The 12572-nt window shown below is 33.9% G+C and overlaps 2 protein-coding genes across 3 annotated transcripts in view; one reads left to right on the top strand and one right to left on the bottom strand.

The window, feature by feature from the left end:
- LOC121242699 overlaps positions 1 to 6709 on the top strand; it is a 35492-nt gene extending 28783 nt beyond the window's left edge. For both annotated transcript variants that reach the window (XM_041140630.1, XM_041140629.1), the window contains exons 29-42: positions 885 to 953; positions 1075 to 1245; positions 1328 to 1375; positions 1513 to 1654; positions 1925 to 2022; positions 2430 to 2574; positions 2662 to 2750; positions 2833 to 2943; positions 3697 to 3771; positions 4713 to 4778; positions 4950 to 5138; positions 5235 to 5345; positions 6060 to 6140; positions 6272 to 6709. In XM_041140630.1, coding sequence (XP_040996564.1) covers positions 885 to 953; positions 1075 to 1245; positions 1328 to 1375; positions 1513 to 1654; positions 1925 to 2022; positions 2430 to 2574; positions 2662 to 2750; positions 2833 to 2943; positions 3697 to 3771; positions 4713 to 4778; positions 4950 to 5138; positions 5235 to 5345; positions 6060 to 6140; positions 6272 to 6451 — 1575 coding nt within the window. In that variant the 3' untranslated portion in view covers positions 6452 to 6709. The remainder of the gene's footprint in view (positions 1 to 884; positions 954 to 1074; positions 1246 to 1327; positions 1376 to 1512; positions 1655 to 1924; positions 2023 to 2429; positions 2575 to 2661; positions 2751 to 2832; positions 2944 to 3696; positions 3772 to 4712; positions 4779 to 4949; positions 5139 to 5234; positions 5346 to 6059; positions 6141 to 6271) is intronic.
- Positions 6700 to 8001, bottom strand: LOC121242700 (60S ribosomal protein L19-1-like). The gene is made up of 2 exons (XM_041140631.1): positions 7552 to 8001; positions 6700 to 7159 (listed from the first exon to the last, which is right to left on the bottom strand). The coding sequence occupies exons 1-2, from the start codon at positions 7661 to 7663 to the stop codon at positions 6744 to 6746; spliced, it is 528 nt and encodes a 175-aa protein (XP_040996565.1). The 5' UTR covers positions 7664 to 8001; the 3' UTR covers positions 6700 to 6743.
- Positions 8002 to 12572: the final 4571 nt, after the last annotated feature.

The raw sequence follows: 12572 nt of genomic DNA, 5'->3' as shown, positions 1-12572 counted from the left end.
TTCGGCAGATGCTCAAGAAGTGGAGAAAGCCTCCCAACACGTCAAAAGCAATGAGCAGCAGCAAGAGCATAAAGTTTCTCAAAAGAACACTTTCTTTGTCAGATAACAGCTCTACTCGGGAAGCCTCTGCCATTAATGGAGTCCCGAAAGGCTATCTCGCCGTTTGTGTTGGAGAAGAGCTAAAGAGATTTGTAATACCGACCGAGTGTTTGGGTCTCCGGACTCTGAAATTCCCACCCACACCTCTTTGCTTTTCTTCTGAATGGTGAGAGAGTGTGAAAATGGTTATGAGGAGAGGGTCATGTGCCTGGGTTGCAAGTGAAGCATAGTAAGAGTCGGTGGACGTCAAGCCTGGTTCTCGATGCCTGGGTTGCCATTATTTTTTATCAAAAGGCATGCCAGTTCTGCAGTGTTTACACCAGGCGGTTACAATAAGCATTTTTCTAATTCCTTACTGCTAAAAATGTTGGATATGGATGCCAGGTCAGAGTAGCTTTGGCTCCCCTAGTTTTTGTTTTCCCCGTTTCTATTGGGTGCTTTCTCTCGCATACACCTTTGGTACTCTTAATGAAATTTGAATTCCTTAAATAGAAAAGCACTAACAACTAGCCAACATGGGGCAAGTTGCAAGTTTGTTGCTTAAAGTTTTATGAGGCGTCCATAGTAATTAGCAATGGGTGTACTCAAGTCATGGAAATGATATTATTTCCAGGTACCATGTTTAATGTACCTCACTTCTTAATTTAAGAAGTTTCTACTGCATGAAGCTGTTGGTTAAAATCCCATTTGTCTTCTCTATCTCTCTCTCTTTTTTGTTTGGAGAAAAAGTTATAAACTAATACTAGGTTTTCTCTGAAGTAGTTCTGGTTTATTACATGAAACAGGGGTCGACATGTATAGTTAATGCAGCTAGTGAAAGAGACATGGCTGTATTTGCCGCTGGAATGATCAAGGTAAAATATCCTGCTATTATTATGATCTTTCTGTTTTTCCATTTCAATGGTTTTGAGTCCTATTTGTAATGTTTTCCTAAAAAATTGGTACATCCCTTGATAAGCCATGTTGAATTGACAGGCAGAATTGAAGGGAATGCGTTTCCTATGTCGTACTGCTGCTAGTTTTGTTTCTACTCGTGTTGGAATTATTCCAAAAGCTCCAATTTTGCCAAAGGATCTAGGAATAAACAAAGAAAGGAACGGTGGTCTCATAGTTGTGGGCTCATATGTTCCTAAAACAACTAAACAGGTCGAAATGGTGAATTATGGAGATTTCTGTTTCTTTCTTTCTCCAATATTGATATCTCTATTTGGGTATGTCCTCCTAATAGGTTGAAGAGCTTAGATTACAATGTGGCCAGATCCTGAAAACCATTGAGGTGACCCAAACACTAACTTTCCTTTTATGTCATGGATTTGTGTTAATTATGTCTCTTTGCATGAAATTTACGTGCCCATCATTTTGAATTATACTTGTTTATAAACGTTTTGAAATACCTTCTTTGCAAAAAAATAGGTTTCTGTTGATAAGCTTGCAATGAGATCAGTTGAGGAGCGGAAAGAGGAGATCAGCAGAGCAGCTGAACTGGCAGATTGTTTTCTTAGGGCTCGTAAGGATACTCTAATATTGACCAGTCGGGAGCTCATCACTGGAAAAAGTTTGTTTCATGTTCCTTTTGTTTTACTTTCTGTCATATTTTAAGTACCCCCAATGCCTTTCTCAGCTATTGCATATATTGAAAAACAGAGAGAGAGAGGGATAGAGGGAGGGGGAGAAGGGGGTGAGAGCGAGAGAACTAGAGAGAGAGAGGTGTGAGGGAGCAGGTTAGAAAAGTAGTTAAAGACGGTGAATGTTCCTGTTTTCCTAGCCTCCCTCCCCCCTCCTCCCGCCCCTTTTCTTCAAGTGCTAATTCATTTTCATTGGACAGCTCCTTCTGAGAGTTTGGAGATCAACTTCAAAGTGAGCTCTGCTCTGGTGGAAATTGTTAGGGAGATCACTACGAAACCTCGTTACATTCTTGCAAAGGTACTTCTAATATCAAATAACCAAATGCTCCTCTTTTTTACTTTACTGAAATGGCTATTGACCATTAAATCGAAATGGGCTTTTTTTCTCCATTAGCCAAACAACTATTTTCTTTTCCAATTTTCCTAATCATTATTTTTTAAGTAGAGAGTCAATGGAATGAAGTAACCAAGAAATAACCAGAACTTACGGTGGATGTGAACTACTTGCAGCCGGACCACTTAAACTTGCTTGTGCAGTTTTTTTCTCTCTTTCTTCTTGCTCTTCGACTTTCTACCATGGCTATATAGCCATACTTTCTTAATTTATTGTTCAAGCTTTAGTAAAAAAGTTTTGAGTTGTTTGGGGGCTGGTTTCCAAGTCCTCAATTTCAAGTGCCATGTACTGAATACAGTACTCTGTTTTAGGGTGGAATCACTTCATCAGATCTTGCTACAAAAGCGCTTGAAGCAAAATGTGCCAAGATAGTTGGACAAGCACTGCCGGGTGTTCCCTTGTGGCAGTTGGGTCCTGAAAGTAGACATCCAGGAGTTCCATACATTGTTTTCCCTGGTGAAAATGAATTCTTATTTGGTTTCAGTTGTATAATGTTTTCTTGAAAGTTTTATTTGTCTCACTTTGAAAATTTACTTTACATAGGTAATGTTGGTGACAGTAAAGCACTGGCAGAAGTCGTGAAATCATGGGCTCGTCCAGTGAGACTTCCATCAACAAAAGAGCTTCTTTCTGTAAGGGCCTTAAACCTATAGTTGAGGATTTCATGACGACCTTTTTCCTCTGATACTGAAAAAAAAAATCTTCCGCATGCAGAAAGCGGAAAAGGGTGGATATGCTGTTGGAGCGTTCAATGTTTACAATTTGGAAGGAGTTGAGGCAGTTGTTGCTGCTGCTGACGAAGAACAAAGTCCTGCCATTTTACAGGTTAGGAGTAGTCAATTTAGAAGATGGATATTCTGGCTAGGGTAGCTTAGAAACATCTTGTGTTGATTGTGTCCATGATTTGCGATAACTGTTGAGTTTGCAAAGCTCAAGCATGGTCATGTGATTTGTTAGACGGAACTTCCTAAGATCTAGAGGTGGCTGCAATACTTTTTATGTCAGTTTCCTGGTTGCTAGGCCATATGTGGTTAACTTTTTTTTTTCGATTGGGTTTTTTTGTTGGGGGTGGGGGAGTTCCTGTGATAGCTCTTTCCGTCCGTCAGATCTCTTCTCTGAAACTCAAAAATTAACCAAAGTTTAAGGTTGTATCAAGCATATGTGATCATCTGCACAAGCTTGTAATAGTCAAATTTTGTGGGTGCACAGTTATAAGGAATAAGAAGGTATCAAAAGTTTAAGGCTGGTTGTCAATTTGTAAAGGACTATCACAACATACATATACTATGTCTAATATGTAAGGACTCGAGAGCAATTTTTACAATGTAATATTGAGGGTGGATGGAGCTAGTTCTGCTCTACTTAAGATGTTTCTCTGCACTGTTCTAACACGTTTATTTCTCTTGGATGACTAGTCCATCTCATGATTCTCTATCTCTCGTTTTCTCCACGATTTTTTTTCCTTGTGTCTTGCATCTACCCCAACATCTAGCAAATACAGAGGGAACTGACTATATAAATTTCTAAAAGCTCACCCATGTTGTCCCAACAAAATTTGCTGCCTTTGTTCTTTTCCAGATTCATCCTGGTGCCTTCAAGCAAGGAGGAATTCCTTTGGTTGCTTGCTGTGTCTCTGCTGCTAGGCAAGCCAGTGTAAGTGCCATTTTCATATGCTTAACAAAAGAGGAAAGTTAAAGGGGGCAAAACGTAAAGCTCTGAAAGGTTGTAAAAAAAGAGGAATAAATAATATTTGCAGATTGAGTGAAAGCACTGAAAGATGAAAGGCAAGGGTTTTCCTTGAATGTCTATCAATCACTTAAAATACTCAAAAAGTGAAGGTTATGCTTGGCAAAAACATCCTATTTGGCTTAATGCAAAGATAGATGCCTCAGTTTACCTTGGATGTGACATTCTTTTTATAGATTGGTTATGCAGCTTCACAGTTATTCAGAGGTATATGTGCACCACATTCTGCTGAATTCAATTTGTTCTACCTTCATTGCTTCTCTTTTGGGGCAGTAGTATTTGATTTTTTGGTAATTTTTCTCTATATAATTCTGCTTTTGGTAAAAGGTGACGGACGGGTAAGAATTTTCTCTTCTCAGTGAATAGCTTCTTCCTTTAAAGAAGAAGAAGAAGAAATGCTGGATGTGTACGTTTCTTTTAATTAACGAAATTGTTTTTACCAAAAAATTAAAGGAATAAAGAAAATAAGCTATTTTGTTATATGGTATAGATTATCAAGAAGAATGTGTGGAGAAAATAAAGGACCAAACAAACTACATAATAATAAGCCATCTGTGTATTGAACACATATGATTAGGACTGATGCAGCACATTCTGGAAAACGATTCTCTCATAACCCAAATACCAGAGCACTTAGTAAAAAACGAGCCATTGTTGTACTGCAACCCTTTCAAATCATTCCAAGAGGTTTACAATGCCAAACTTTGTACCTCTTTATACTTAAAGGTAAAATGTGCAGATGTGATTGCCTACACATGTAAACCAATACCTGTCTTGTGATAACTTAGTGCTGCCATTTATATGAAGATGTAGAAGGCAATGCTTAAGTGCTTATAAATGAATGGCAGGTTCCCATTACTGTTCACTTTGATCACGGAACTTCAAAGCAAGATCTTGTGGAAGCCCTTGAATTGGTAATTCTCTCTTTTCTTTTTCTTTTTTGTTTTTATTATCCAACTCACCTTTTTTCTATCACCACATGCGATTAGTGTTTTGCATTGTGTGATGTCAGATTGCAATCTAGTTTATTTCCAATAACTTAATAACTAATAGTCAAATTGTGTTTCTTGAATCAACCTTACCAGGGATTTGATTCAGCTATGGCAGATGGTTCACATCTTTCATTCGAGGACAACGTATTATACACAAGGTTCATATCATTATTGGCTCACTCAAAAGGTATGCTGGTAGAAGCTGAACTGGGGAGATTGTCAGGAACGGAGGATGACTTGACTGTTGAAGATTATGAAGCCAGACTGACTGATGTTCATCAGGTTACTTATCATTCAAATTGGCTAAAATCAAATTTCCTTTTTTTTTTTCCTACTTATTGTTGCCAAACTCATTAAAATCAATCTCATGTATTTTAGGCTCAAGAATTCATTGATGAGACTGGCATAGATGCTTTGGCAGTATGTATTGGAAATGTCCATGGAAAATATCCTGCAAGTGGCCCACATCTCAGACTTGACTTGCTTGAGGTAATGGATATCTATAAATACACCTCATAGTTTTACTATCAATTGGGGTTAAAATACTTGCTGACTTATGTGTAAATTAGTGTGACCTCATAAAAGGGTTGCTGCATTTCATTTTTCTAGGGTTATTGGGTTACACAGTGTGGATTGAAGTTTTTATTGTAATTTAAACGGGTGTCACTAAAGATATTCAACATAGGTTAGTACAGTCCATCTGCTTATAATAAATTTGATGTCGACTTAAAGCTATGAAAGGCTGTGTCCCAAACACATTGCCTATAAGTTGTCTGCTTTGCTGGCATGCAAATACGTGAAATTTTCAAGCAAAAATTTTTCCTTTCACATATTCTAAAACTAATTCCAATTGTTCTTGGCCACACAATTAACAGAGAACCCTAACAATTACGGTGCTACAGAGTACCCGGTTCATTAAATACAGGTGTTGAAGATTTATATATCTTCTAAGCCATACTTGAACTTTCTCATAACTTGTTTTATTCAAATTCGTTTCTTCATTTCAGAAGAAACTTAATAAGCACATTTTGATTTTGTTTTTGTTTATGTTTTTGCTCTCTTGTTTTTCTTTTTCGTTGGTCTTTTCCTTTTCTTCAAGTCGGAAAGGAAAGGAACATGGTTTTACCTTTTGGGATTGACTCAACAATCCTCCACCTCATCCATATCAACTAGTTTACTCATTATACTTCCTTCCACATTAAGGATTTGCATGCTTTGTGCTCGAAGAAGGGAGTTTTCCTGGTGCTCCATGGAGCTTCTGGCTTGCCCAAGGAACTCATCAAGGTACAACTCAAATATAATACCAAATTCCAAAAACTAAATAGATTTGTGTTCACTTTCAAAGACCGAGGATTTCATATGTGTAAATGTTCAACTAAATTAGTGACTGCTTTGATGTTGAATGCTTTGAACAGGGTTGTATAGAGAGGGGGGTCACAAAGTTCAATGTGAACACTGAAGTTCGGAAAGCTTACATGGATTCACTCAACACCCCAAGTAAAGATCTGGTCAACGTTATGGCATCTGCAAAGGAAGCCATGAAAGCTGTGGTTGCAGAGAAGATGCGTCTATTTGGTTCATCAGGCAAAGCATGATGATAATTTTTACAACCATCCATTACTTAATTACTTGGTTAGTTATTTCTTTTGTTTTACCAGAATTTTATTTTTTGGCCATGACAAAGTTGTTTTGACGTCCTTTTCGGAACATGGGGATTTTGCTCCGACGAAGACCCGATCAGGCATCCCATTATTTTATTATCGACGGGGTGATATTATCTTTTATGTAAACTGATGTGGCAAACTTCGACATCAGCAGTGTGATTGGTGTGTCAATAAAGAGGTTTACAAATAGATTTATTCTTTTATTATTAAATAAGAATTTGTGTTATGAGTAGCAAATACTATTGAAGAATGATTTCTCTCTAGTGTTCTTCTTGACACAATCTTTCCACTTTGCTTTCATGGACTGTTCGGCCTTGACCTTGTGAATGTTCTCCACAAGCACTCGTTTATTCATGAAAACATTTCCCTTCACCCTCACGTACATGTCATGATAAATGTGCTTGTCAATCTTATCCACCTCTCGATACTTCCGAAGCAAGCGCCGCAGCACTCTCATCCGCTGCATCCACAACGTCTTCGATGGCTGCCTTGCCTCCTTTGTTCCCTTTCGCTTTCCATGTCCTGAGTGCCCACCTTTTGTTTCTGCTTCCTTCGCTTCCCTGCACCGTGCCCTTGAATGGATTATCTTCTGTTTCTTTATTATGTAACCATCCCTCACCAGCTTTCTTATGTTCATCCCTGCATGAAAACAAATACAACTCCTTATTATGTGACATTCTCACATTTTTCTACAATGTTAAAACTGTTAGAAAACCTCAAATTAATAGATTCAATAATGATTACGTTTAATCATCCTTATAAGATCTAATATCACTGAAGGGACAAGGACATGATGCCGCAAATAGGCCAATAATAGTATGCAATCCTTCGTTTCGAATTAGCAAAAGCAAATGTCTCCTTGCATAATTTGGGTTCAAAACATGCATTATTTAGACATAAATGAGTCTAATTACATATCCATCGGTCAATGAGTGAGCTATCTCTCTAGTAGCTTGGTTGATTTTGCATTGGTGATAACACATCAAATAATAATAGCTCAAGTAAGAAGAGGTTGCAGAAAATAGACATACTTGAATTGGCCATGGAAATATCGTGGGTCTCCTTGGGATCGAGCCATACTTTTCTTTTACCACATTTGAGTACCCTGGAGGCCAGCCGCTTCTGCAGCCTCAGTGACACCATTGCTACAAAGGTTTCTTTTTGTCTGTTGCTTAAAAAAAAGAAGAAGAAGAAGAGGAGAGAGGTAAAGGGGGGATTCTGATTCTCAAAAGCCCCTCAAATCCTGTAAAAGATGGATTACTTTCTATCTTCCAAAAGGCTTCATCAATTTATATAGGACAAGGTGTGACTACTTCTCTTCTTCTGCATTATGATCAAAAGATAAAGAATTAAAACTATTTTAGATGTCCCACTTGTTACTTGGGAAGCAAGTTGATCCATCTCATCTAGTTTGTTTGAATGTTAAGACCCTCGTTTTAAAAGTCAATTACTCTGTCTTTCTTTTCTTGGGGACAAAGTTTGAGCCAAGTAAAACATATCATCCAATTTAATTTGAGAGCACTCAACTCAATCATCTTGGTAGAAGTTTTTCTTGTTGAGTTTATTATGTCCAGATTGAGAATGGTCACAGTTACCTTTGTTCACTAAAATTTTGAGAAAAACACAACAAAAAAGAAAAGAAAACAGAGGTTGTGAAAATGGGCAATATACATATTTGTCACTTTGAGGCACTCCAAAAAAGTAGCTTATAAATTTCTTACATAAAAGTATTTTTTGAACAGATCTTAGTTTTTTAAAGTAAAAAGAAGCTTATAAAGTCCTTTTTTTAGAAATATAATAATATTATTAATCAAATAAACAACCGTTATATTTAACTTAATAAGTAATTAATATGAGACTTAACACCTATGATTATCCTTTATAATGTATCCGCTATATTTTTAATATAAAAATAGTGTTAAAATAATGGCATGGTGCTTTGCACCTCTTTATATATATATAAAATTGTATCTTTAGGAACCATACGCGCACCTTTTGATGCATACATGTTATCAAAAATTGTAAAAAAAAAAGAATCAATGTGTAGATTACAGCCCGCATTCTTTTGGACTCCTTCTAACAAAGGACCTTTTTAATTCCATTTTTATTTTTCAAGAAAGATTCGTTTTGGTCTGCTTACTTTACCTATAAATATAAAAAAATAGAAAAATAATTGACTAAATTTATCGAATGAACTTCTCATTGATGTATTGTTTCATCGAGATTGAATACAAATCATGATGTCATTTTCTTGTTCCGGAATGGGTTTCTTCAATTTTGTTAGGTTTATGTTCTACTTCAAGTCAAGTAAAGATCGGCCCTATTTTTATTTGCACATATAGGACAAATGTCCCAATACCAAGTCTTTTTGATATGGCTTTTTCATTTTTCAATTTTTTTTTTTTTATGTCATGTCTTTTGCCAAATATTCAATGTATTCATTATATTACTCTGACCTATTTGGTTTTATGAAAAACAAGTTGGTAGAGTAATCTTTTCTAATGTACTCAGTTTTTCCTTTTGAGAGGAAATACTGGGTAGAAGTAGTCTTTGACGTAATTGCTTTGGCATAGGGGTCAAAGGAGGTAGAAACAGTTGAAGCAAAGGTAGCAGGTAGGATTATTTTACCAAGAGGGGAGAACCTATTGGTAATTTATAAAGCAGTTGAAACAGAATTTGAAATAGTTTCATTCTTGATAGATTTTCTATCAAGAATGGGGGTGGAGCAGTTGTCTGTTTTTTTTTTTTTTTCTTGCTCATGGTTTGGTGTCTACAAGAATTTACGGGTGAGAAAATCATGAATGAAGTTATTAGTGCTTTTGATAAATTTGATATCAAAATAAAAAACACTTAAAATAGCTTGTCATCGTGCAAAAATATGTTTTGATGCAATGCTTTTAACATCGTTTTCTAATACATACTTAGCACTTTTGCAATCAATCCTCAATAGGAATTTCTTATTGAGTAAATCACTTTGAAATTTAGAAATGCATAGTACTATATATATATATATATAAAGTTTTACTACACATAAATCGGGTGTTAACACACCATTTATAATGTGACTCATTATAATTTAAAAAAAAAAAATCAAAACACCAATCATTTTTTAACATAACTAATGTGGAAGGCTTATACTTCTGTGTGTATGTATATATATATATATATATATATATATATATAAGTTTTACTACACATAAATCAGGTGTTAATGCACCATTTATAATGTGACTCATTATAATTTAAAAAAAAATTAAAACACTAATATTTTTTAACATAGCTGATGTGGAAGGCTTCCACTTCTATGGTGTGCTAGGTGTGTAAAAAAAAAAAAAAAGAAGCCTATAAATAGATTATATATATATATATATATAAGATTAAATTACTACATAACTAATAATAAAAATATATAAAACCTTTACTTTTCCCAAAACTATTGTGTATTTCTCAAAACAAATAGTTTACGAGTATTCAACTCAATGCATATTGAAATTCTTGAAAAGGGAGGAACTGTTCCATTAATTGCTTGTGGGTGATTGGACTCTTGTTGGAATTATGAACACACCACTTGGTTGCATGAGCTTGAGTTCTAAGCAGTCTTTATTCTTTTATGTACAAAAAAATCCCTTTTGTTCTTCATAATCGTTCCTATCAGAATATCTTTATGCATTGACATTAATCAGTCAGACAGTTATTTGAAGGATTGTCATTTATCACTTAATAAATAAGGATCAGATAATGCCATGACTCATGCCATATGAAACAACTATGCTAGTAGACATATTTCTTTGGTCCGACTTCAATATCTACAAAGTCTAATAAATATCTTTTTATTGGCATTCTGGTATTCGAGAATAAAATTTTGATTAATGTCGAAGGTTAAACACCTTCAGCAAGCAATTTTTCGTAAGTGTACTTTAGATAAATCAAGAGGAAATTTCTCATATCCGATGAACCCTAAAAATTATTTGCACCCAAAATGATTGAAACTTTAAATTTGGAGGGAGTAGACCACCGAGGCCAAGGTCTTTTATCACTTGAGCCAATCCATAAGGATTTATCTAATAAATATTAATACAAGCATTAATAATCATATATATTTTTGTGAAAAAAGAAAATCTCATATACGGCATTATCATTTTACTTTTATTGTACAGTATTTATGATCTTTGAAATGTAATCATTATGAATAATTTCATATCTGCAGAGTAAAATAAAAGTAAGATAGGAATATGATATAATTTTAAGTAATATCGACCTCAAAATATCCTCCGATATGGTGGCTATTTATATTTCTGATACGAGAAAATCCTATCTAAACACCACCAAACTTTGGCCTTGAATTACTTTGTCTAAAATAAAATAAAACAAAATAAAATAAAGAGTTTTTTTAAAAGGATAAAATAAAGAGTTAAGACTACAAGGACACTCACAAATAAAATATTTAAGCTGAATTTGAACCGGAGTTGAGTTTTTTTTAACTTTAGTACCCTTTGAGTTCTAGCTCAGTTCACTAATTAATTATATATTAGTAATGTTTGAACTTGGCTTAACCCATCTTAATTATTTAGATAAGTTTAATAATATAAAGCCTAATCCTTTTTTTAATATAAGCTCAGATAAAATTAAATCATTTAAAAACTTGTGGTTAAACCATTAAGCAATATGAATACAAGTAAATCTAGTAGATAAAATATCGTATACAAAGAACAGAAAATAATTTGTACAATATTAAAGTGTGTAAGACCCTCTTCGGAACTTGGACTGAACTGTCTTAGTTCAGTATCAACTGAGTTGGTATTGAAATTTATACAATATCAACTCAGTTCAGTCTAATTTTAAACTGAGTCTAACATCAAAATTCATCTCAATCCAAAATCTCTTTATACATGAGACTCATAATATTTTTTAACTCAATAACTCTTTATACGTGAGATTCACAAAATTTTTTCAACTTCTCATAATTACATCTAAACTCATTTTAACATCCAAATACAATTAAACTCATTTTAGGTAGATCTCATAAAATTATTCTATTATCTCAATTTACTATTATTCATAAATAATTCAATTCGTCTCAATTCAGCTCAATATCTAAATGGGCATGAATCTCGCTCACTCTTTTAAAAATGTAGAAGGTTTTGAGTTACCCAATTCCTCAAAAAATAAGGATACAAATGAAATCCCTCAAATTCCTAGTAAATCCACGCTAAACTGTCAATTACCCAATTTTTTATTTTTATTTTTTTATATTCTCATACCATAATTTTATATAGGGTTGGATCTTAGAGTTTTGGGAACAAGATATTTTTAAAAACGTATCTGATTTTTTTTAAAGAAATCACCTCTGATCCAAACTTCATTAAATTCCAAGAAAATCTCAAAAATCATTTTTATTGAACCAATTACATCCGTTTTCTTGTGAAAAAAAAAATACAAAACCCCCCCCAAAAAAAAAATCTCTTACAAAAATTTTATTCCTACATATGTTATCAAATAACTTTATTTTTTTTTTAAATCCAATAAAAACTAATCTAAAAGATCTTCTCATTCCAAAAATAATATTTTGGATCCCCCTTGGATATATTTTTTGGATAAGTAGTTTTATCCTCATTTATTATATAGGGATTTTTTCTTTATTTCTACACCAATAAATTTCTGATTTTCAAATTCCATGAAATTTGGTTAAAAAAGAGAAATAAATAAAAGAATTTATTATGTATTAGTCACTATTTACACTTGAGTAATGTTATTTATCATCTTAAGTTTAATCATCTTTTTAATATTTTATAATGTGACATTAGGTGATTGAAAATTATTTATTATATTTTACTTGTTAATTTATTATTTAATATCATATTATAAAATGATAGAAAAATTATGAAAGTTAAGATGATAAATAAATTTTTTTATTTTTTAAAAGTGTGAGCGGTAAAAAATGACTAATTAAATAAATTCCATTTGTCGGGGTCAACAAATCTGATACGGAACAGAAGATCAAGCCAACCAAGAAACATAACTGGAGTGATTAAGATGATGTCATTCTGCACGT

The sequence above is a fragment of the Juglans microcarpa x Juglans regia genome, chromosome 8D (genome assembly GCF_004785595.1).
Source record: "Juglans microcarpa x Juglans regia isolate MS1-56 chromosome 8D, Jm3101_v1.0, whole genome shotgun sequence".
NCBI classification, from domain to species: Eukaryota; Viridiplantae; Streptophyta; class Magnoliopsida; order Fagales; family Juglandaceae; genus Juglans; species Juglans microcarpa x Juglans regia.
Note: the sequence above shows the minus strand (reverse complement) of the source record. Positions and strands in the feature narration are given on the sequence as shown.

Bases quoted from the DNA above. Each gene is read 5' to 3' on its own strand.
- LOC121242700 (XM_041140631.1), bottom strand. From the start codon at position 7,663: ATGGTGTCACTGAGGCTGCAGAAGCGGCTGGCCTCCAGGGTACTCAAA. The intron at 7,160-7,551 runs GTATGTCTATTT...GTTTTCATGCAG, and splicing joins TATTTCCATGGCCAATTCAA to GGATGAACATAAGAAAGCTG.